Genomic DNA, 25,034 nt, shown 5'->3' with positions numbered 1-25,034 from the left:
ATTTCCCCATCCACCAACACCCTCAGCGGGGCCCCTCCCTCTGAGGATGAGCTAGCCCGTCCCTCTCACCTATCTGTCAGTTCTACCACCCTTTCTAGGAAGGGGGAACAGGGGCCAAGTGAGTATTTGCGGGGGGGGGGGGGAGGGATCCAGTATCCCTCAGGGCTAGGGTTTGCCTGGGACAGTCCTAACTTACACTTGTGGTTCTGGTGTGATTGTTAGTAGTGTCTCTGTTCACTCTTTGAAAGAGTCCTAATTGGATGATAAATTATGTGCTCCCCAGCAATGAGGCTTTGCCCCAAAGACCTCTTCCCCTGCTTCTCTGCTCTACCCCTGGGGGTTCTGTAGTCAGTGGGTGTGCAAGTGCGGTGTGTGTGTTTGTGAGTGGGGATACTGTCTTTCCTGTGCTTGGGCTGAGCTGGAATAAGGGCTTGGGAGCCCCAGGCCCCTTGGGATCCTGCTGCAACCCAGACCCTCCCCAGGGCATCCAGCTCCCTTCTCTACCAGTCCAAATTCTGCTTTCCATTCAAGCTGTGCTCTTCTTCAGGCCTGGGCTTCCTTTGCCCTCCTGCATCCTGGGCTGGGCAGACCTCTCCTTGGTCTCGATGTCAGGGTGTGTAGGGCCTCCAGGTTGGCCATCTGTGTACTCACGACATCTTCTCTGTGTTCTCCTACTTTGACTTGCTGATTCTCCCTCTTTCAGTGGATTCCATTTTCCTCCTACCCCTAACTGTAGGTATTACCTCTCACCCTTTCCTCACTCTGTACCCTCCTCCAGGCATTCTCCTTCCTTTCCACACCTCACTTTTCCCTCTGGGGAACACACCTAAATCCTGCCCACTCACACTGCTCTCCTGAACTCCAGGGAATCTGCTTACCAGTCCAACACCTCCATATGGGAGTTGCAAAATTATCTCAGGCTCATCATATCTAAAATAGGGACTCATGTTTCCCTCAAGCCAACTTTTCCCTCTAGGACCTCACGCTGTGGGGATGGCATCTGTCAGCCTTCACCCTTGCTGTAAATCATGTTGGATTCTGGTTTCTGCCCTTCCCCCAGCCTTGTCCCATCGCTAACTCCAGGCAGTCCCCCAAGCCCTCCCACGACTCTTGCACCCCTTTCCTCTTTCCACCAGCACTGTCTGAAGCAGTGCAGCCCTTCTTACCTGCCTCCTGACTGCTCTTCCTGCTGTCGGGCTTTCTTCTGATTCTGCACTGTGTTGGACTGATCTCTGTAAAATGTTACATCTCAACCATGTCAGATTTCACTCCCTTCAGGATTAAAGCCAAACTTCTTAACCCTACATTCAGAGCCCTTCATTGGCTGTTCCCAGCCTACGTTCCCAGCCCTCTCTTCCACAGCTGCACATACCTCCTGCTCCAACTGCACTGCTCTGTTTAGCAGCCTCTGAACATACCATTCTTCCTCTGGACCTTCCCAGCTAGTTTCCACCTCTTTCCTGCCACCTGTACCTCTCTAAATCCCACCCACCTTTCGAGTTGCTCTGCAGAGAGTTTCTCTGTGATGCCTGCTCTGGTCTCCCCATCCTGAAGTGTCCACTCTTTCTGCAGAACAGGCAGGGTGTTTTATCTTTACCTCTCAGTGCTTTGGGTGGTCCTCAGACCAGCAGCGTGGGTATCACCTGGGAGCTTGTTTGAAATGCAGACACTCAGGCTCCACCTTCCTGTGACCCATGGAATGAGAAACTGCATTTCAGTAAGATCCCCAGGTGATTTGTGTGCACATTGAAGTTTGAGAGGCACTGGACAGTGCATCCACTGAGGGCGGCATCTTGCTTCTGTTCGGGAGTGGCTTCAGCCCCAGGGTGTTTTCTAGTGGCATTCTTAAGTGCCAAGTCTAGCAGCCCCTGTCAGGCAACAGCTGCCACATCTGGCCACAAGCTATGAGAAGGGGTGGGTGATGGAGATGGTCAGGAAGCATGTGCACTCTTTCTGGATGCTTCCACCTGGAATCTACGCCCCACAAGGCTCTGGAGCTCAAGCTCTGTAAATCCACTAGAGTGACAGGAGGAGGAATCAGTTAATCAATAAAAAGACAGTTATCAAGCAGAGAGCAGAACTTTTCCCTCTTCACAACTACGCATTGGTGGAAATGTCTGTTATTTTAATGTATGTTTTGAAAAGAAAAATATGTATTTTCATTTTTTCTTTATGAGATCATTAATACAGTTTCTAAAGTAGTAACTTTAGAAAACACAATATGTCACATAAGGAAAATAAAAATGACTCACAATTCTGCTATCCAGCTATGAATACCATTTTTTATTTTAAAGTTTATTTTAGATCACCATTCATTCATTCAACAAATATTTACAGAGCCCTACTATGTGCCAAGCATAGGGGATTCAGGATGAAGAAGATGGCATGCTTTCTGTTTCTAAGCAGCGCACAGCCAGCGGGGTGGGGTGTGGGAAACGGGCACTGAACGAGTTAGGGCCAGCAGTGTATTCATTTCCTAGGACAGCTGTAACAAAGTACCACAAACTGGATGGCCTAAAACAACATAAATTTATTGTCTCACAGTTCTGGAGGCTAGAAGTCTAAAATCAAGGTGTTAGTAGGGTTGGTTCCTTCCGAGGGAGGCTGCTGCATGGCTCTCTCCTGGCTTCTGGTGACAGCTGGCAATCCTTGGTGTTCCTTGGCTTGTTGCTGTATCACTCCAGTCTCTGCCTCCATCATCACATGGATTCTCTCTGTAGTCTCTCTCTGTCTTCACACAGCCATCTTCTTATAAGGACACCAGTCATATTGGATTAGGGACCTGCCCTCCTTAGGTATGACCTCAGTTTTACTAATCACATCTGCAGCAACCCTATTTCCAAACAAGGTCACATCCTGAGGTACCAAGGGTTAGGACTTCAACATGTCTTTGTTTTGCAGGGGGAGCGCACAATTCATCGCACAACAGGCAAGGATGGTATAGGGTCTGGGGGAGCATGACAGGGGGACTAACCTTGTCTGCAAAGACTCTCCTAGGACATGACATCCAGCCTGGGACTGAGCGCTGGAGAAGGCATTAGCCCCCAAAGGTGGTGCGACACATACCAGGTCCGCAGGACACGAGGGTGGGGACGGACTGGAGAAGAGCATTCCAGGCTAGCAGGAGACAGAGTGGCACTTTTGAGGAATGAAAAAAATGCAAGTGTGGCTGGAATACGGAGGAGGGGTAGGAGTGCGAGATGCGCTGGGTCACTTCACTTGTGGGCTTTGTGAGGGGTTTTTACTTTCTCCTGGAGGAAGCAGGGAGCTACGGGAGGCTGTCCCACAGGAGGGATTCATTCTGCCTTGTGAGCCATCTCCTCACAAGACTGAGCTGTCTGAAGGCCGAGTTGTTCCTCTGTGAACCCAGTTCTGAGGGAAGACGTGCGGCCATGTCCTCCAGAGCCCCCTGGCTGAGAGAAGACATACGGCAGCCCTGTCTGAGGAAGGAAGGCCTGGCCATGCCCCCAGCAGCCCTCAGTCCAAGTGGGGAGGACAAACCGTGCCCTCAGGAGCCTTGCTCCGAACAGGAGACGGGGCTCACCCAGCTCTGGGTCTGCCTCACCCTTGGGTGTCCCGAGTCCTTGGAGTCTGGAGGACACAGCTTGGGCCCAGCCACCCAAGCCCCTGCCCTGCTGTGAGGACTGTGTCTGAGAACTTGTCCAGGGCAAGTGCATGACCCGTATGGGCCCCTGAGGCTGGGGGAGACCTGAGCACCCTGCTCTCCTCAGGAGATGTCTGGCTTTTGCCTTTGTATCGGGACCCAGTCTGTCTGCTCAGCCCATCCCTACCACACACTCGGAGGGCCGCCCCTTTACTGTGTGTGATGGGAGAGGGCCCCCTGCCCAAAGCTGCCTGTCCCTTCTTGCCTGGGCTGAGTGGGCCAGGCTGGGTGGAGGAGAAGTGGGTCAGCTCAGTAGCCATGGCGACCGCAGCTGCTCCCAGCCAGCCTTCTCATCTCCTCGCCACCGACCTCACGATGACATCCTTTGTTCGGCCTGTGGGGATGGGGGCCAGAGGGGTGAGATTGGGGGCCAGAGTGTGTATGTGTGTGTGTGTGTGTGTGTGTGTGTGCAAGCTCACACGAGCGCCTGCTCAGAGCTGGTGTGCATGCCTGGCCAAGGGAACCCACAGATCCAAGTAAGACACTTCCTGCTTCCCTGCCCACTGAAGGGATGGGGCTCTTCCTGCCTCTGAGCTGGGCAGGGGCCGGGGGCCAGGGGGAGGGTGTGTGTGTGTGTGTGTGTGTGTGTGTCTGCCTGCCTGTGGCTGTCAGTGTGGCTACTCCTGTGTGCTTTTGTGTGGATGAGTATCTTAGGGGGGGGGTGTGCATGTCTGTGTACGCATGTGATTGTGTCTTCAAGTGTGTATCGTTTGTGTGGGTCTGCATGGTGTGTAATCACACATTTGAAATTCTGTGCCCTGTGCCTCTCCTGGTTATGCGTAGTGTGTGTGCGAGCCTGGTTTGGAGGAGATAAAAGTCACATAACCAGGAGAGGAGCTGGCAGAATGCTCCCTACTCAGGCTGGGTGTGCTCCCTGGGTCCAGCTTACCCTCCCCCACCACACACCAGCTCTGTCACCCACCTGTCTCTCCCTGAGGGGGAAAGTGAAGGCTAGAAACAAGGGATACCCTCATCTTCTGTAGATGCAGGTAAAAAAAAATCAGTATTACCTCATGAGCTGGTTCTCATTAGTTGGTGAGGCAGCACTGTGTTAAGAGGGATTCTGAGGTTAAGTCTGGCCTCTGACATGGGCACAGATTGGCATGAGCAATGTGGTGGGCAGCCCTAGTGCTAGATAAGGGTTGGGGCAGGGGTCTCCAATGCCAGACCCAGCATCCACTGAGGGAGCAGGAGCTGAGATGTTGGCAGGGAAAAGCACAGCCTCACATGTCAGCTCCCACCTCAACTGAGAGGTGCAGGGACCCAGATCCCACACTTATCCTGCACCCAGGGCTGGAGTGGGAGGTGATCCTGTTGGTCTCCGAGCCTTCCCATGAAGTGGTTGCACCTGGTTGCAATCCAGACTAATAAGCACCAACACCTGTGAAGTCCTTTACCATTTACAAAGGCACATTATGGGGCTTCCCTGGTGGCGCAGTGGTTAAGAATCCGCCTGCCGATGCAGGGGACACGGGTTCAAGCTCTGGTCCGGGAAGATCCCACATGCCGCGGAGCAACTAAGCCCGTGCACCACAACTACTGAGCCTGCGCTCTAGAGCCCACGAGCCACAACTACTGAGCCCGTGTGCCACAACTACTGAAGCCCGCGCGCCTAGAGCCCGTGCTCCGCAACAAGAGAAGCCACGGCAGTGAGAAGTCTACACACCGCAACGAAGAGTAGCCCCCGCTCGCCGCAACTAGAGAAAGTCCGTGCACAGCAACAAAGACCCAACGCGGCCAAAAATAAATAAATTTATAAAAAAAAAAAAAAAAAAAGGCACATTATGAATAGTAATAATATAATTGCCCAGCTGAGCATTTAGCGTGTACCAATCCTTATTTTTGTAATATTTCATCTAAGAATCCTAAGGCAGGCATTATTATCCCCACTTGAGAGATGAGGAGCTCTAGGCTCAGGGGGTTTGTTAAGGAAATTGCCCTGGGTTATATGGCTTGTAAGTGACAGATCTAGATTTTTTTTTTTTTTTATAAATTTATTTATTTATTTATTTATTTTTGGCTGTGCTGGGTCTTCGTTTCTGTGCGAGGGCCTTCTCTAGTTGTGGCGAGCGGGGACCACTCTTCATCGCGGTGCGTGGGCCTCTCACTGTCGCGGCCTCTTTTGTTGCGGAGCCCAGGCTCCAGATGCGCAGGCTCAGTAGGTGTGGCTCACGGGCCTAGTTGCTCCGTGGCATGTGGGATCTTCCCAGACCAGGGCTCGAACCCGTGTCCCCTGCATTGGCAGGCAGATTCTCCGCCACTGTGCCACCAGGGAAGCCCGACAGATCTAGATTTTGAACTAAGTCTGTCTGCTTCCAAAGCCTGTGCTTTTAATTACTGTGCTATCCTCCTCCTCATTAGCCCATCTGATCCCCAGTCCAGCCTGGAGAGTCGGGCTGGGTCCAGATGGCCAGTAGACTCATTTTATAGAAGAGGAGATGAGGGTTCAGAGAAGCTGAATGACCTGCTCAGGATCACACGCTGCGGGTGGAGCCGGGAGTCGGCCCCCTGATACACCCCCAATACACACACTCCTGACTGATGGTCGTGTCACAGAGTGTCTGGGGAGGGACACAGACCCCATCGGTCAGGGCGAGGACAGAGGAAGAATAGGGTCTGAGCTCCTTAGCAGTTGGACCTGGATGAGTCCCTTGGCATTAGCACCAGCAATTTAACATTAAAGTGCCTAAAGGCAGATTAGGGGACCCAGGAGTTTGGACAAGGAGGAAACAGCATCAGAGAGTTTGAATGATTTGCTGATGGTCACACAACTATCTCCAAAGTCCGTCTCTTTACTCCACAAGCTACTAGAATCCCTGGAGGACACATGTCCTCTCTAGCCCTTCCTCTAAGCTCCCCTTTTTCCTTCCAGACTCTTATCACATCACCTCCTCCTGGAAGCTACCCTGATTGTCTTCACCTCCTTTCTTGAAAACTGGTGTCTCAGAAGTTAACAGAAGGCTTGTGTAAATGCCCTAGGTGTGTGCTGTTGGGAGGGGCACAGCCCCCTGTGATGGGAACACCACATTCAGATTCATCAGTTTGGTGAGTTTGGGTTGTCTTCGAGGTGAGAGGTGGGGAGGAAGCACCTGACAGGTGATGTAGGACCTGGGAGTTAGGAGTCTTGGTTTGGAGCTCTGGTTTTGTCAACAGCTTTCTGTGTGACCCTGGGTGTGTCTCTTTCCCATTCTTTTTTTTTTTTTTTTTTTTTAAGATGTTAAAATTATAATGTCATATCATCACAATAATCTTTTTTTTCCATGATTAGCTTTCTGTTTGTTTGTTTTTTCACACACACACACTGTATTTTATTTTTACAAGAGATAAATAAACTGACACCAAGCATTGTAAATGGATGACCACGACAAAAGCAACAATGATTGCAATTACCAAACACGAAACACACTCATACTATGTCATAATATTGACATTCAGTCCAGTAATCCTCCACTGTAACAGCTCCTTTACTTTGCAGTGAAAATTGATTTGTATATTTTTTGCCTCTGAGTCCTTGTGGGATTTTTTTTTTATTCAAACAGAAAGTCACAAAAATTATAATCATCCTCATCAGTTCACTCAGTCCCATGTAATTAATTTTTTTTTCATCTTGATCTTTTATTAGCACTTTTATGAATTCATCAGTTTTCCATTACTCTTTCCCATTCTGAGCCTTGATTTCCTCCTCTGCAAAATGAAAGGCTCAGGTTGGAATAGGGAGGCAAGTCAGTTTGACCTTATGAGCTGGTTCTCATCAGTTGGTGATGCAGCACTGTGTTAAGAGGGATTCTGAGGTTAAATCTGGCCCTGATGAGAAAGAGAGAAGGATTAGTGATGTCTGCTATGTGCAGAGGATAGGGAGGGGTGGTAAGAGCCTTAGGAATTTGCCATCCCTTCCAGCCTAACAGTCTGTCACTCTGTGACAGATTCCTTGGTCTTTTCTGTTGAAGGCGTGGGTAGCTAGTTTCATCTTGGGCTTTTGGATTGCCTTACTGATGCTCAAAAAAGGTTTATTAACTTGGTTAGACACATGGTCAAAAGGACCAAGGGGCCCAGGGTGGCCAGGCAGAGCCCGGAGTCCTGCCATTTTCAGGAACCAGGAGAGGGTTTTGGGAGCCTTTCGGGTACTGAGACCCCAGGGTAGAGGTCAGACGTTGAAGGCCAGAAAGAAAACGCTAGGCTTCTTCCTTGGGGAACTTGGAAGGTATCTGCTGGCATGGAGCTTGGCAGGAGTGGGGGGGCAGTAGGAAGGGATCCCTGGAGGGGATGTCCAAGCTGTGGCCATAGATGCTGCTATAGCAATAGATGGGAGTCAGCAGGGAGAACTTCAGAGTAAGGTTTCTGTGACCCAGCAAGATCATGGGAGGGTTTCCTTCCATCAGGAGCCATGACCTGGATTGGGAAAGGAACGGTCCTGCTCAGAGGCAGGGAATTGTTGAAGTGATTTTTGTAGAAATTCATTCAGCAATCTTTTAGAACCACCAGTATGTGAAGTGCTGTGTTCTGTGTCCTGCCGGCCCCTCATCACTCTGCCACCATATCCACCTGCTGCCCCTTTCCCATCCCTGAGGTCTGATGGCTGGGGGCACTGCTGTGAGTACGACTGCCTTCCTCACAGGGGCCAGGTGGTCAGCTCTGACTGGCTCTCTGTCTTGCCCGTCTTGAGCCAGACTGGCTGCCAGAGAATCAACTAGAGCCCTAATGCTGAGCCTGCTGCTGCCATGTGTGTCAAAAGGACTCTAGAGAGCACGTCATCTGACCCCTTCAGTTTACACACAGATGAGGAACCCAGGCCCAGAGAAGGTCACACAAAGAATCTAATCTATACAGTATACATTCTAATCCCACCTCCTGATTCTGAACTCTCCCAGGCTGCCCTACCCTGGACTTGGGCCCGGGGGGCAGGCCCTAAGATCCTGGGTCCAGTGCTTTGGGTCAGGCTCGGCTCCTCCTGTCCCCTTGGGGGTAGCCCCTGCCTGCTGGGCCCTCCTAAACATTCGTCAGCTCTCCAGGCCCCCTGGGTGGTCCCCGGGTGGTTAAAGATGAGAATGTGGCTGCGGATGGTGCAGAGTCCTGGATGTCAAACCATCTGCTTGTCGGTTCCATTCATTATTCATGAGGAAACATGAGCCCCTGGGTTGGCAGGGTCAAGAATTTTGTCCCTTACCCTCTTTCCTTCTCTTCCCCTGGGAGCAGTGTTCTTGAGCTTCCTGTCGGCAACACCAGGGAAGCAGTTGCTTCTCCAGCTGTGGTCCGAGTGGCATCTCTGCTGCCCCACAGATGCTCACGCCAGCCGTGGGAACCTGGGCCAGAGTGGGTTTTCTCATCACAGATACTTTGCTTACAGTTTTCTCAAAGAACCTGGAGACCCGGGGCAAAGCCTGAGCAGGAGGCCTGGGCCCCCCTCTTTGGGTGAGCTCTGGGGTGAAGGAGTAGGGGCTGCTGAGCGTGTCTGTCTCTTCGTGGAAACAGGAGACCCGGAAACAGGAGTCCAGGCCTGGCCACTTCTTAGCTGGGTTGGATGGGCAAGGCCTTAACTTCTCTGAGACTGGGTTTTCTCATCTGTGACATGGAGATAACTACACATGTAACAGAAATACTTTAAGGAGTAAATTAGGCTTTTGCTCTAGCTGGTTCAACGTATCAGATAAGCCCTCTCCCACCGTCCACCAAAAGACCATGCAGATACCAAAAAAACACACAAATTGGCACTAGAATTGGAAACTAAAGAGGTCATCATAGGCCCAAGTCCAGGGGGACTTTCCATTAGCTGCAAGGTTGATGGGGGATGGATGGAGAAATACAATCCGAGACTCTGCATACATCACAGGGCCAGCGAGAACAGTCTAAACAGCCACAAAGAAGTCAAAACATGGCTCTAACTCATCCCTACTGTAATCCCTCATTCACCAGGCCGGCGGGAGCCGTGCTGATCAGGAGCCCAGGTGGCCATTCTCGGCTGTCTGGGGACTGTCTTCCTCTTCAGCTGGAGTGGTGCCTTCCCTTCCCACCCCCATCTCCCCTCTCCTTTCTATGTCCTTTTGAAAAGTCGGATTCCTCAGGGTGATGGGGCCCTGAGCCTTGGGATGGGAGCTGCCCTGGGGAAAGCTCTGGGGGCTACAGCAGAGCTGGGAAGGACTGGGGGCGGAGCCTGCCTGCAGCTGTCTCTCCTGTACTCTGTCCAAGCCTAGGACTTTCAGCCAAGTTGTAGAGGGCGACAGCAGGAGATCCCACCTCTGCACTAAACAGAGCCACGGGCACCTGCTGCCCTGCTCCCCGGAGTGACTTCCAGCGCCCTCTGTCCTCTTCCCTAGCACTCGTTGGAACCGCCATTAAATATTTAATTGCATAACTAGTTATTCACTGTCTGTCTCTCCTGGACTGGAGGCTCTGGGAGGGCAGGACGAAGTCAGCCTGGCTCACTACTGTATCACTGGCACTCAGGAGAGGCCTTGGAATTTTAGGGGTTTAAATTTTTTTAAACATTTTTTTCTCAATTTTATACTCAGAGAAAAAATATTTTTCTTTTTTTTTTTTTTTGGCCGCACTGTGCAGCTTGCAGGATCTTAGTTCCCCAACCAGGGATCAAACCCGTGCCCCCTGCAGTGGAAGCGCAGAGTCCTAACCACTGGACCGCCAGTAAATTCCCCCAAAAATATCTTTCTAAAGTATATTATTAAATAAAATGATGACCTTTAGCATAAATATAATACTTAAAACTTGGGATCACTTGTGGTGATCATTTTGTAATGTATAGAACTATCAAATCACTATCTTGTGTACCTGGATCTAACATAGTGTTGTAGGTCAATTATACTTCAGTTTTTAAAAATGAATAGATAAAAATTTTTAAATTGCCTTGATTATTTTAGGACATCAACTTGCCAGTTTCTACAAGAAGGCCAGTTAGAATATTGATTGGGATTGTGCTGAATCTATAGATTAATTTAGGAATAACTGACATTTTTTTTTGGAATAGTTTTTTTTATTGAAGTATACTTGATGTACAGTATTATATAGGTGTACAGTATAGTAATTCACAATTTTTAAAGGTAATACTCCATTTATTGTTACTATAAAATACTGGCTATATTCCCTTTAGGTATTTGTTGAATGCAGCATTAGAGAGAAAATTTGTCTACTTTGGAAAGGAATTTGGCAATATATTCCAAGAATCAGAAAAATGTTTATGCTCTCAGTGTTAGGTAAGATGCTTTTGGATGTAACAGAGAACCCTGAGTCAAACTGGCTTAGGCAATGGAAAACACATTATCTCACATAGCAGGAAGGCCAGAGAAGGCAGGCTCCAGGTTGGCCTGAGGTCCTTTCTGTCTCTGTGCCGTGCCACCCTCAGCAGCACTGGCTTCATCCTGGGGTGGGCTCTCTCTCGGGAGAGAGGTATTAAGGGAGGAAGGGAAAAGACAGACAGACAGAGGGAGAAGCACCCACCTCTCTTGTAAGCCTGGAATCCAAATCTTCCCCTTAAGTCAGATTGGGCCAACTTAGTCATATGCCCACCCTTGGATCAGTAAGAGTTACCAAGGTGAATGCCACTCACTGATTGCTTTAAACAAATCAGGATCTGCCTCTAAAACAAGGGATGAGGTGGACAAAACCAGAGCTCTGTCAGGAAGCAGGAAGTGAAAAGCTACCAGTGGCGTTCACACTCGCTAGCCCAGTCACCTCATTTCCAGGAGTTGATCCTAGGGAAATAAGCAGATAAAAATCAGTGTACAAAGATCTTTATTGCGGTGTTGTTTAAAAGACAGGAGAGAAAGGGAGAGAGAGAGTGAGAGAGAGAGGAGAAAGTTGGACTTGATCTAAGCAGTAACCGTATTGAAACATTTAAGTCAATTATAGTGCCTCCATACAATGGAACATACTGGTGGCATTTAAACATTTCTACAAAGTGTTAACAACACTGGAAAGTCTTGTGACATAACATTAAATGAGAAATAGCAGGATATAAAATTGTATTGGCAGTATGAGTTCAGTTATTTTTTGAAATGTGTGAAAAAGAGACTGGGAGGAAATCGGCTAAGATGCCTGTAGTGGCCGCCTCCCAGTAAGGGTGATTTTCCCTGCTTCTTTACACTTTTCTGTCCCACCCGCTTCGAGCAGGAGGACCCCCTTCCACAGTCTGCCCAGGCTGGAGCCAGTTTTGTTCTGCCTGTTCTCATTTTTTGGCTGTGAAAACAACAGTCACGCTTACTGAATATTTACTCCGTGCCTGATACCGTTCCAGGCACTTTCGCCTGCGCTAATTTAATCCTTACGACAGTCCTACGAGGTAAGTGCTTTCATTTCTCATTTTGCTGAGGTGTTCACTGAAACCCCGAGATGTTTGGTCATGAGGTCACACAGCTAGTGGGTAGAAGCCTCTGGAATTCAAGAGTGGGTCCCATAACTGCACGGCCTCCGCCTTCACCGCCAAACCAGGTCACTTGTCGGGGCAGCCACATGCTAATGAGAATAGTCCCGTTCATCGAGCCAGATTCTGGGCACACCCTTTACATTGACTTGTTCATTTCATCCCCACAACCTCAGAGAGGCTGAGCGCCTTGCCCGAGGTCACACAGCTAGGAAAGGGTGGGGCGGCGGTAGAGGGGCCCAGGGTCTGACGTGGGACCTCTTTGTCTCTCCCGCTGCCCCACAGGGTTGCCTGAGGCCCTGCCGCCCCGTGGATCATGTTTAACGGGGAGCCAGGTCCGGCCTCAGCTGCGGCCTCCAGGAACGTGGTGCGGAGCTCCAGCATCAGCGGCGAAATCTGCGGATCCCAGCAGGCTGGGGACGGGACCGGGACCACCACCGCCAAGAAGCGGCGCAGCAGCCTCGGGGCCAAGATGGTGGCCATCGTGGGCCTGACCCAGTGGAGCAGGAGCACCCTCCAGCTCCCCCAGGCTGGTGAGGGGTGTGGGGCACCCCGCGCTGGGGCGGGGCCCCTCACAGTGACGGGGCGCCCAGGGGCGGTTCTCGCGGGTGGGCACTCCCACCCCCACGCATCCTTATGTCGCACTTACCATGTACCAGGTGCTGCTCTGGGTCTAGTCCGTGTCCTACTCACTGACTCCTTCTGTAACTCTATGTGGAGGGTACTGGAGCACAGAGAAGGGAAGTAAGATGCCCCAAACTATACAGCTAGTAGGTGGTGGAGTCTGTGTTCAAACCCCAGCATTGGGCTCCCGAGTTCACGCTCCTAACCTTGGTGCTCTGCTGCCTCTGCACAGACTTACGCATTTATCAGCAGTTATTCATTAAGCGGCCATCATGTTCCTGGCACTGTGCTGAGTGACACCACAGCTTCACAGAAACATCCACGGGATTCAGTCTCACCTGTAATCTTCGAGTTTCCTAAGTACAAGTAGCTGCACACATATGTTACAAAGCCACGAGAGAGACACACACATACAAAGACACATGCCTTGCATAATCACATAAATAGCATGCTCAATTGCTCAGGAAACCTACCCTTATGCACATGCACACTCAGTGGCCTGTGGTCATAGAAACACATCACGTGTGTATGCATATACCTCACAAAGCCACATTCACACACTACCTTCACAGCTACCTCCTGGTAAATACAGCATGCTTTCTCAGACAGCTGGTTATAGAATCCTACTTATGCTCAGCCTGGCGGGTGACCCACCTTGTCACACACAGTCACACCTGGAGCTCACGTCATCCCCCCACCAAGACCTCCTCACTTTGTGGCATCAGCCCAGACACCAGCTGGTTTTGTTTTAAAATCTCTTCCTGCTTATTTTGCTCAGAGTAACAACTTCCCTAAGAAACCTTCAAATAGGCCGCTGGATGCGGGTGGTGAGGGGGTGGGGCACTGGAGGATCCGGGGAGAATGCCCATCAAGACTCCCAGCTGGGGCTGGGGCTGGGGGACTTTTCCAGGCCTTAAAATAGATTTTTACAAAGCCCTCCACAGGAGCATGTGGGATGGTCTTTTCCAGCAATCAAGCTGCGATATGGTTTCTGGCTCAGAGAAATGCTAGATGGGGAGGGGGCTTGAGATTATGAGTGCCCCAGGATGAGCATGGCCCCTGTGAATATGCTTGACACTAGGCAGACAGGAAGATGGGGATCTAGGAATCCAGGAGTTCGGCTGGGACAGGACCAAGGGGGTGGCATTAAGGTTGGGGGACTAAGATTAGGAGGGCCCCCAGGAGTCTGGCTTCAGGAAACCAAGCCCTGCTGATCTCTGGCTGAATCGGCTGATTCAGCTTCAGACCCAAAGGTCTCTTCATGCCCAAATGATTTGGAGGGACAGTCTTCCAAGGCCAGGACAGGTGCCTGAGTCACTGTGAGACATATCAGTGATCTGCCTGGGACTGTCCCCCTACCTAGGCTCCACAGTCAGCAGGCAGGGATTGGAGCAGACACCAGGATGACCTCCAGCCTTGAGGGGAAATGAACGATGATGGGGCTTCCAGATCACTTGTCTCTGCGGTATGCAAGGGCATGGCTGAATGCCTGGGGAGCCAGGGGAATTGCCCACTGCCCTTCTAACCAAAGGTCTCTCTGAATCATCCAGTTGCCAAATGTCAGAGCAGGAAGGGGCCCTGGGGATCTGGAGATCCTCTGGTCTGATGTACTCATTTTATTGATGAGGCATCTGAGCCTGGAGACGAGAAGGCACTTTTTTGGAGAAGGACTTCAAATTGGCCTTCAGATACACCCTGTCATTTACTAGCTGGGCGACTTGGGCAAGTTACTTCACCTCTCTGAGCCTGCTTCCTCATTTGTAGAATAAGGACAATAATACATGCCTTGCTGTGTTGTCCAGGGGATTGAATAAGATAGGATGTGTAAAGGTACCCAGCCTCTTGCCTGGCACGTACTAGACACTTGGTAAATTGTTGGTGTTATTATTACCCATGGGGACACAGTAGGGCCAAAAAAAAAGTGACTTCTCTGGCCTCCACAGCTCTGCCCCTTGCTTGTAGAATACTTCTCTCCTCTTCATAATTACTTGTCCCCATTTTGTTCTCCCAGGCCTTGAGGTTGCCAGTGTCCCAGCTTAAAGCGCCATCCTGGGTCTGGCCTCAGAGGGAGGTATGGGGCCGATCACTGTGGGCATTGGCCCCGGAAACTCTGTTCTGGGATAAGATCCTAGCAGGGTGACCCTGCTACCCCGGTGGGATGGCTCAGTTCCCTGCAGGGCGGGGCTGTGTGAAGTGGGGTGGAACTCCTCTCCAGGACCCAGTCTTCTGGGCTATGAGTCTGCCCTTCCCAGGTCCTCCATACTGCTCATTGGCTTGAGCCCCACCCATCCTATCCTCTTTGTTTCAAAGCCTGGTCTATTGCGCCAGCCTCCCCTCTAGTTCCCCTGCCTTCTGCCTGCCCCTTCCATTTTATTCCTTATGTTGCCCTAGAATGGCCTTCCAAAAACTCACCCTGAAACTTTAGAGGACTAGTCCTGGCTCTAACTCCTCAGGGGACCTTGGTAGAGTCACTTTCCCACTGGGCCTCAGTTTCCTCTTCTGTAAAATGGAGCTTAAAAGACTGTCTCCCAGCTTCCTTCTAGATTTAACATTCTTTAAGTTGTGGGAGCAGAGAGGAAGGTGGAGTCAGATCTTTGGGCTCCCAGGACACAGGTGGGTTCTGGCCTGGCCTTAGGCTGGGTCTACACAGGGCCATCCTGGGCTGTCCTTGCCTTTGCCCAGATGGAGCTTCTCTTTTCAGTACCAAGGACAGTGGCTCTCCCCTCCTAGTCTCTGGGCCCTGGACCAGGCTGGGGTGAGGGCTCAGGATCATTCCAGGAGATCCCATGGGGAGTGCTGCTGGAGGCTGTGTTTTCCTCTCCCTTGTTCATGGTGGGACAGATGGGATGGTCCCTGGGGTCTTTTGGTCTCCAAGGACCACAGAATTATTGCAAGCAACTTGGTCCAGTTCTCTAGGGAGAGAGGCAACATGAAGTTACTACCCAGATCAACAGAGTTCAGAGACTGGACAGGTATGAAACCAGTAGAGGAATTTTCTCTGAGTTTGCAAGACCTTCCTCCTCACCCAGAGACATGGAACTTAATCTCTGCTGAATCACATCTCAAAACAATGTGGAGTTGGTGGAGGGGAGTGAAAAGTAGTATATCAGTGAACTGGGAGTCAGTGGGCCTAGGATCTAGCTCTATGGGTGCTTGGACTTTAGGTTCCCCATCTGTGAAATGGCATTTCAGGATTCTGTAACTTCCCTACCCAGGGGCTCACAGTAGGTTGGGCAGATCAAAGAAGGTAAATTTTCTCCCAAATGGGTCAAAGCTTTCCTAAGCTCTAGAAGATGGGGGATTGGGGTCACGAGGTGGTGAGGCTCTGACTTCAGCTCAGGGTGTATGTTGGGGGGGTTTGAGGAGAAGGAGGGTGAAGTGTGGCCCCCACAGGCCCTTCTGTCTTCTAATTGGATTAGAGGGGATGTGGCAGTTAGGAGCAAGGGACAGGGCAAGTCCCCCCCGCCCACAATTATTGCCCAGCCCTCTGTGTGTGCTGGGTCACACACCATTTGTGGGTTTGCATCTATGTGTGTGATTGAGCGGATGGGTTCAGCTCCTAGTGTTATGGTGTGAAGGTCACATGTGTGTGGCACGCTGTGTCATGTGTACGTATGACTAAGACTTCGTAAGACCATTTGTGGCTGTGTGTTATATGAACATACACATGACCTTGTATGTGAGATCACTGTATAAACATATGTGATTGTTGGCACTCGTGTGTGTCTGCTTATGCCTGTGTGAAAGAAATATGCATGAGCTAATAAGAGTCTGTGTGTGGGGTGTGTGTGTGTGTAAGAGAGACAGACACGTTGATGGTCTCACTGATTCCTGGGTAGTAGCTGTTCCAATATCTCAGAAGCTGGGGTGGTTTCAGAGAAGACATTCCTCCTTACAGCACCCCACTCCCAGTCCCCCCATCCCATCCTCTCAGCCTTTCCTCTCCCGATGGGACTTCCTGAAAGATAAGTAGGGCAAAGCAGGAGGAATAAAGTCCCCCTTTTCTCAGGCTGTGGTCTCGAACGTCCCCTCCCAACCCACCGTTGGGTGTTAGTGGGAGAGGGAATTTCCAAGGTAACCAGCTCCCCCTTCCCCGCTGCTTTCAGGGGCTGTGCTGCCTGCCTCACCCTGGCCTCTCCCCATCCCTGTAAGCAACTCCACTCTTAATTTGCCTGGACCTCTAACCAGTGACAGCAAAAGGCTCCTTTGGTATAGTCCCTATCTGAGCGTCACTTCCCTCCCCATCAAGCGCCTCAGGCAGCCAAGCTTCAGGAGGGAAAGTCCCTGAAAACCCACAACCTGTCTTCTGTCTGCCCACCCCGCCCCCGCCAGGCAGAGAGAGTGTCTAAAGGGACCACACTGCAGTGCTGAGGAGGTTGCCATGGAAACCCAGGCAGGATGGTGCGCTGCTAGGAGAGGCAAAGTGCCCCATGTTCCATGCAAGGCTGAAGAGGGGACCTAGGGGTAGAGGGCCCCCCAAACAGGAGCTACAGAGACACTGGGGGTGAGCTCTCACCACACAGCTTCTGAGGTTCTTCTGCAGGCCTCTCCCTCAAAGCCAAAGTCAGTTCAGGTCAGCCTAGGAGTCTCTCTCTCAGTCTTATTTTTCTAGTGGCTTCTCCACGTCTCCACACACATCCCCCTCCACATTCAGACCCACCTTGAGAATGGGTGTTAGTTTGCCAGTGGTCAGGATTCACATGGGTTTGTTTGTTTTTTATAGGACCTGTGAAGGTATCACAGAGGTGGGTTGTGATGTCTGGGAGTGACAGGGTTCAGGAGAGTACCTGGAAGAGGAAAAGCAAATCTGGAAATTCCAGAGAAGGCAAACTTTACAGAAGAAGAAACTTAACCGTTTGGGGCAAGGGCTGAAATTGAGTGGGTCAGGGGAGCCTGGCAGGAAGGAGACCGAGGGTGGAGGGCTGCAGGGCTGAGCGCTGCCTGCTGCCTCCCCACCCGTAGCCCCACCATCTCCACTCTGCCTCCAGCCATCCTTCTAGTCTGCTTTGTCTGCGTCACTGCCCTGAGCAGGGCCAGGGGTCAGGCTGCAGACCGGCTCTAGAGGTCATCTCAGCAGCGGCCCTGTCTCCAGTCAGAGCCCTGCCTATCCTGCCCCCTCCCAAGAGGATGACTTTAGCAGTGATCTCGGAGAAGCCTCCTCAGTGATCTGACCTGTTCCTTGTCTGTGCTTCGGGGGGTGTCACAGAGGGGGCCACCAAGAAACTGCGCAGCAACATCCGGCGGAGCACGGAGACGGGTGTTGCCGTGGAGATGCGGAGTCGGGTCCCTCGCCAGGGCAGCCGGGAGTCCACGGACGGGAGCACCAACAGCAATAGCTCCGATGGCACGTGCGTTCAGCCCACCCCCACCGTGTACCCACCCTCCACCTGGGTCCTCGGGTCACAGGCACAGGGCTGGAAAATCTGCTTGCGTTTCCAGCCCAATTATCTGAGTTCCTCTGTATCCCCGCCTCCCTCTGTCCCCCTCCCCTGGACACCCGCTGCCTGGGCCCCAGTCTTCCTATTGCTCTGGACCAGCCTCTGTTTCCCATCAGAATACCCCAGTGGCCCAGGAGCAGTTCATCCCACCAGTATGTTTCATGCCTCCCACCTCCCAAGACCTCCATACCATCCTGCTCCAGAGGAAAGGGTTGGAAAGGAAAATGGGATCCTAAAATCTCTTAAATCTGAAACAGTTGTTACAGCTCAGCTGAATGGAGTTCTCACAAGTGGACTTGCTTGGAGCTTAGGGCAGGAGTTTGGACTAGATCACTGTTTTTCAAACTGGATGATGACTCATAGGCAGGAAGTAAAATCTGTTTAGTGGGTCAAAACCAGCATTAGAAAAGGAAATAGGAAATTCAGATGTATCCTATGGAGGAAGGAAAAATTACCTTGTGAACTTTTCAATAGATAGATAGATGTATAGATGCACGTAGGTCTATGACGTTAAATGTATTTCTTACATATGCATATGGGTTGCAGTCAAAAATTTGAAAGTCTCTGGGTTAGATATTCTCTTGGATCTCTTCTAAATCTATGAAATGATGGTTATATGATTAAGATTTTCTGAATCAGCTTCATCAAGGCCCAATGATTTCAGGATTCTGTGGCTATATTATTTAAATTCTATGATCACGTGTCTTGCTACTATGCCTGCTTCTATGAATGTGAGTAGCTGCTAGGATTTACCATATGCAGAATGGCACTTCAGATCAGTGCCTCTTACTCTGGGATCTACCAGCCACTATCAGGCCAAAAATAGTGTCTCATTTAATACAACAACCCTGAGGGATGTTGGTACTACCATTATTTCCATTGTACAAGTGGAGAAACTGAGGCACAGGAAGAGGGTATGGTACCTTTCCAAGGTCACAGCTATTAAGTGGTGGTGGAGTTAGGATTTGAATTAAGGACATTTGACCCTAAAACCTTTTTTCACAATCTCCACACTCTCTATACTAAGCTCCTGAAATTCTGTGACCTCAAGAGTCTACGTTTCTTTTTGTTATAGTTGTTATCCTTTCTCTCTCTCTTTTTTAAATTGAAGTATAGTCGATTTACAATATTATGTTAGTTTCGGGTGTACAGGAAAGTGATTCGGTTATACGTATATATGTGTGTAGATATATATTCTTTTTTGATTCTTTTCTGTTAGACTTTATTACAAGATATTGAATGTAGTTCCCTGTGCTATACAGTAGGTCCTTGTTGTTTATTTTTTAATATAGTAATATGTATCTATTAATCCCATATTCCCAATTTATCCCTCCTTCCCTCTCCTTTGGTAACTATAAGTTTGTTTTCTATGTCTGTGAGTCTGTTTCTGTTTTGTAAATAAGTTTATTTGTACTATTTTTTAGATTCCACATAAAAGTGATATCATATGATATTTGTCTTTCTCTGTCTGACTTACTTCACTTAGTATGATAATCTCTAGGTCCATCCATGTTGCTGCAAATGGCATTATTTCATTCTTTTTTATGGCTGAGTAATATTCCATCATATATATATATATATATGTCACATCTATATATACATGTGATATATATATATATATCACATATTCTTTATCCATTCATCTGTTGATAGACACTTAGTTTGCTTCCATATCTTGGCTATTCATTTAACCTTTTCAGATCCCATTATCCTAAAAATGTGATATTAGGCTATTGCTGACTGTGGCCAATAAAAATGGATGGGCCTTGAAGCCCCTTCCTGGGGTGTGAAGGCTGAGCCTGGTAGAGGAGAGACACAGGTCCTTTCCAATTAGTGTATGTAGCCTGTCTCCCCTTCCTGCCTGTCTCTGGCCAAGGGGGACTCAGGCCAAATGGTCCAAGAGGGGATTGGTTCTGGGGCAACATTTTCTCTCTCTAGGCAGGAGCCTGGGCTATTCTAGGAGATCTTAGAAACTTTCTTTGGTCCATTGTAGCCTCTGGGCAGTTCTGGGCCAGCCTTCCCTCACCTGTCCTTTCTCTGCTGGCCTCCCCAGAACATCTAGGCTTGAGGACATGCAAAAGTAGCACACTTCCCGTGATGATCACACCAACAGCCGCCATAACTGCCGCTGACTGTTTCCTGTTTGTCTGGAACTGCTCCTGCACCATCTGCCCTAATCCTCACCATCACCCTGTATGAGTTGGGTTTCATCTCCGTTTTGTAGGCAAGGCAAGCCTCTTACCGTTTGGAGCCTCTGTTGTCTCATCTGTAAAACTGGATAATAGCTCCTGCCACCCACAGTGGTGGTAAGGGTTAAATGATACAGTGGAGCATTTAGTGTGCTGTTGGCATCTGGCCAAATTTCAATCACTGTCAGTTTTTTCTGTTACTATTTCCAGGCTCCCCACAACCATGGGCCACCCACCATCACTTGTCATTAATCTCAAACCTGAAATTGTGTTATTTTGGTCTCAGTTGCTGTTTTGGATACCACCTCACATTATTGACTTGGATTTCAAACTTATAGTCAACTAAAACTCAGTTCTTAGAACTTGTTCTGGGCATTCAAATTTCTGGCCTTTGTCTCTGGTTCTTGGCATTAACACCCTCTGGTGAGGATGCAAGTGTCCAGCAAGCCCTGCCTTTTCAGGGTCACCTTAGAAATTCTGGCGCTTGAGGATTAAATACCATGATTATGTATGTTTATTAGTCTCTTTTCTCAAGTGGCATCGAAGTATTTTTCTTTAATGTGCAGAGCTGAACAGTTCTGTTTGACCCCAGCCACAGTAGTACACTTGCACGTTGTAGAGGGGAGGTTGAGGCACAGAGGGAGTGCCCAGTGCCCCAGGGGCAGAACCACTGCGTCCCCGCCATCCAGATGCCCTCACGCACCTCATGCCTCCTCCAGGTTCATCTTCCCCACCACCCGGCTTGGAGGTGAAAGCCAGTTCAGCGATTTCCTGGATGGCCTGGGACCAGCCCAGATTGTCGGGCGACAGACGCTGGCAACGCCACCAATGGGTGAGTCTTCTCAAGGGCAGGGTGAGTGGGGCAACGGCAGCCACGCAGCAGAAAGGGTGAGCTCAGCAGGGGCCCTGCGTGATGCGATGCAAGCAGCAGAAAGGAGTCCTCACTCGGGCTTTTGTGCCAGTGAGGAGGAGTCAGCATGCACTCCTCAATCCCTCCCGCAGCAGAGAGGAAAGGGGTTCCAGCCTTTCTCTGCCAGCCGCCCTGCAGCAGCTTTTCCAGCACATTCCCTCCCTCGCATCACCACACACTCACCCACTCTCTCACCGCCTACTGTGTGCCCCGCTGTGCTAAGTGCCAGGCATAAAATGGTGAACAAAAATCATCATGGCATTGACATCCATGGAGTCTGCTCCATCACTGATTATCTGTGGGACCTTGGCCAAGTCACATCCCTTCTCTGAGCCTCGGTTTCCTCATCTGTAAGATGGGAATAATAATGCCTGCCGTAGTTCTGCGATCTAAAGACAATGTATTGAGTCCCTATTTGATGCTTCGCATGAAATATTTCATTTACGCCTTAGGAACTGTGTCTTATTTGACTTGTTACTTCTAACAGTGCCTGACACCTAGAAGACTTTTAGTAATTTTCTCATCCTTCTTCTCTGCAGCTAAGAAATACTCCCCACAGTCTATTCTTGGTCCTTTTAGCTGCAGTTCTGGCTCCCTCCCTCTCTCTCTCCCTTAGATCCTGGCTGTGTTGGCTTCAAGCAGCAACTCCCAGGCTAGCTTCCCCAGAGATGCCTCCTCACCTCCACCCTTCCTTCCCCATCAGTCTGACCTGAGCAGTGTCTGACCCAGACGTCTGCACTCAGCCCTCACATAGACAGTGTCTAACCTTTGACCTCACAGCAAATGAGGAAGTTGAGTGCAGACAGCCCTGCTGTGAGCCATGCAGTGGAGCTGGCATTCCATTCCAGGCCAGGACTCCTTCCACTGCACTGCCCTGTCTTCCTCTAAACTGCTCACACAGGAGCCTTTGTCTGCTGGAAGAGGGGTCCACAGGGACCCTCAGAGGGTGAATGTCAGCTCCCACTGGGCTCTTGGGTGGGATTTGGCTAATTCCCAGCCGTTGCTTTCAGACTTTTTTTTTTTTTTTTTTTTTTTAATATATTTATTAGGGCTTCCCTGGTGGCCCAGGGGTTGGGAATCTGCCTGCCAATGCAGGGGACACGGGTTCGACCCCTGGTCTGGGAGGACCCCACATGCTGCGGAGCAACTAAGCCCATGCACCTAGAGCCTGTGCTCCACAGCAAAGGGAGGCCACTGCAATGAGAGGCCCGCGCACCGCAATGGAGAGTGGCCTGCGCTCTCTACAACTGGGGAGGGCCCGCACACAGCAGCAAAGACCCAACACAGCCAAATAAATAAATAAATTAATTAAAAAATATATATATATTTATTTATTTGTTTTCGGCTGTGTTGGGTCTTCGTTGCGGTGCGTGGGCTTCTCATTGCGGTGGCTTCTCTTGTTGCGGAGCACAGGCTCTAGGCACACGGGCTTCAGTAGTTGCAGCACGCAGGCTCAGTAGTTGTGTCTCATGGGCTCTAGAGCGCAGGCTCTGTAGTTGTGGCACACGGGCTTAGTTGCTCAATGGCACGTAGGATCTTCCCAGACCAGGGCTCGAACCCGTGTCCCCTGCATTGACAGGCAGATTCTTAACCACTGCGCCACCAGGGAAGTCCGCTTTCAGGCTTTCAAGGGCCTGGATAGTCTGCTTTGGGCCAAGGGCTGGGAGGCAGTGAGAGCAATCAGCCACTTCCACAAGGCTAATACGCCATCACAGCCTAGAACACTTGTGTGTGGTGCCCCCTGGTGTCCTAAACTGGGAAGGACAGGTTTGCCTTGGCTCACCTTGTTAGGGATGTTACAGTGAGATGTGGAGATTAATTCCTGAGACCTCCCCCTCCCTATTCCCCATGGGGAGGTCAGGAATAGCTAGTGGGAGAGGGATGAATTCCAGGATGTCTCCTGAAAGTCATAAATCTCCATCTTCCAAAGTGTGCAAATACAAACAGTTGCATGACGGCTCAGAGAATCTAAAATGGGTGGCTAAACCCAAAGTCTGGCCCATTTTAGTTTTTCTGCATCAGGCTTATGATTCTGCACCCCTTTGAAGGACATCCCAAGTGACTAGTGCAGAATTGCAAATTCTGCTCACCTGTGTCAAACAAAGCCAAGGGTTCTAGAAGTCAGACGACTGATATGACTCCACACACAGAACTTGCCCCAGCTGGATAATCCATTTTGTGGGGCACAGAGAGGAGTTCTCACTCTGTGCTCCCGGGACATCTGCTGCCTTCCCCCGATCCTTTATCAAGGGTACGAGCAGGCCCTCATTTCCAGGACATGCCTCGTGTCCTGGGCAGGCTTGTATCTCAGCGTCTCTCCAAACTGATATCCTTTAAATATTTGTTTGATGTTTATTTACGGGAGTGGCTGATGACCACTGTGTAGCAGGCGAAGAAGAGCCACTGAGCCCACAGCCTCCCCTCTGTCTTCCTGATACAGGAAGCTCTGTCCCCAAACTTGCTATTCTGCTCAGTGAAGCAGAACACCCCTCCACCGCCCATAACCAGGCTTACATTTGTTGTTCCCCAAACAGGCCCCTTGAGGGTCATGCCGCCATCCCACCATAAGGGACCTATGCAAGCATTTCTCAGCTGCTCTATAGTGGTCTCCCGAGAGCAGCTCCGGTGCATACAGTTTTGTCCATCTTGTGCCCTTTCCAGTGCTGGAACATCCTCTGCAGACTGGTGTGCTGCATGGTGGCTGGCCGGCCTGCCCCTTGGTCTGGCTCTGCCTGAACTGTCCCTCTTCTCCCTTGCAGGGGATGTGCACATTGCCATCATGGACCGGAGCGGCCAGCTGGAGGTGGAAGTGATTGAGGCTCGGGGCCTGACCCCCAAACCAGGCTCCAAATCCCTCCCAGGTGAAGCAGAGCAGCTGGGAGAGGGATTGTGGAAATGAGGTCCTGCCAGGGAGGGATATACAGCTGAGTTCTGGGTCTAGAGAGTCCCAGCTCCCCACTGGCCTAATCGGTATTCTCAACACTGGAGTCACGGATGGCCTGGAAGGCCAGTGAGTGGGGGCGGGGGAGGGGAGGACGGAGGAGTCAGTGTTGGAGCCCGTCTCTCCACCTGCTGTCCCCTGGTCAGCTCATCCTGCTCCCCTCCAGGATCACATGGAGGCTAGGGGATGGGGCAGGCCACAGCAGTTTCCCCTGGACACCTCCCCGTCATGCTCTCTTCCATCCCTCAGCCACCTATATCAAGGTTTACCTGCTTGAGAACGGGGCCTGCTTGGCCAAGAAGAAGACAAAGGTGGCCAAGAAGACCTGTGATCCCCTGTACCAGCAGGCTCTGCTCTTTGACGAGGGGCCCCAGGGCAAGGTGCTGCAGGTGAGTGTCATGGGGCCAGTGGGGCGGGGCCACTCTCAAAGACTGCGATTTAAAATTTGTCTTATTTATGATTTATCTTGTGCCAGACGCCTTAAATATGCTTTACCCATTTTTTGTTACAACCCGGTGAAGGTGTTTTTGCTCCCTGTTGATTCATAAGGACACCAAGGTTCGGGGGGATAACTCGATTGCCCCCAGGTTGCACAGCTGGTAGGTAGAAGCAGGGTTTGACCACCATCTCCTTCCACCTGGTGCTAATGTTGATTGTCCCACTGTGATCCAGCCACAGAGCGGGAGCTGTGACCCAGGTCCTGGACTCTCAGTCTGCTGCCCCCTCAGGAAGGTTGTCACCTGGGATGCTGGGAAGCTCTGGAAGTCAGACCCAGGCTCTAATCCCAGCTATGCCACCAATTACTGTGTATCTTTGGGTTAGTTAATTAACCTCTCTGAGATACATTTCCTTTTTGTGGAAATAATAATACATAGCACCTCTACCTAGATGTTTGTAACA

General features: G+C 50.5%; 1 protein-coding gene across 3 annotated transcripts in view; it reads left to right on the top strand.

Annotated features, from left to right (window-relative positions):
• The window catches only part of RIMS3 (regulating synaptic membrane exocytosis 3), a 40,766-nt gene that overhangs the window by 9,832 nt on the left and 5,900 nt on the right, over positions 1-25,034 (top strand). Inside the window, exons 2-8 of one of the 3 annotated variants that reach the window (XM_057527224.1) lie at positions 6,537-6,709; positions 11,783-11,951; positions 12,318-12,565; positions 17,863-18,004; positions 21,003-21,115; positions 23,953-24,054; positions 24,384-24,523. In XM_057527224.1, the coding sequence (XP_057383207.1) occupies positions 12,349-12,565; positions 17,863-18,004; positions 21,003-21,115; positions 23,953-24,054; positions 24,384-24,523 (714 nt within the window). In that variant the 5' untranslated portion in view covers positions 6,537-6,709; positions 11,783-11,951; positions 12,318-12,348. The remainder of the gene's footprint in view (positions 1-6,536; positions 6,710-11,782; positions 11,952-12,317; positions 12,566-17,862; positions 18,005-21,002; positions 21,116-23,952; positions 24,055-24,383; positions 24,524-25,034) is intronic. The other 2 variants (XM_057527220.1, XM_057527228.1) reach the window with 2 other exon arrangements.

The sequence above is a fragment of the Balaenoptera acutorostrata genome, chromosome 1 (assembly GCF_949987535.1).
Source record: "Balaenoptera acutorostrata chromosome 1, mBalAcu1.1, whole genome shotgun sequence".
In the NCBI taxonomy this organism is placed as follows: domain Eukaryota; kingdom Metazoa; phylum Chordata; class Mammalia; order Artiodactyla; family Balaenopteridae; genus Balaenoptera; species Balaenoptera acutorostrata.
Note: the sequence above shows the minus strand (reverse complement) of the source record. Positions and strands in the feature narration are given on the sequence as shown.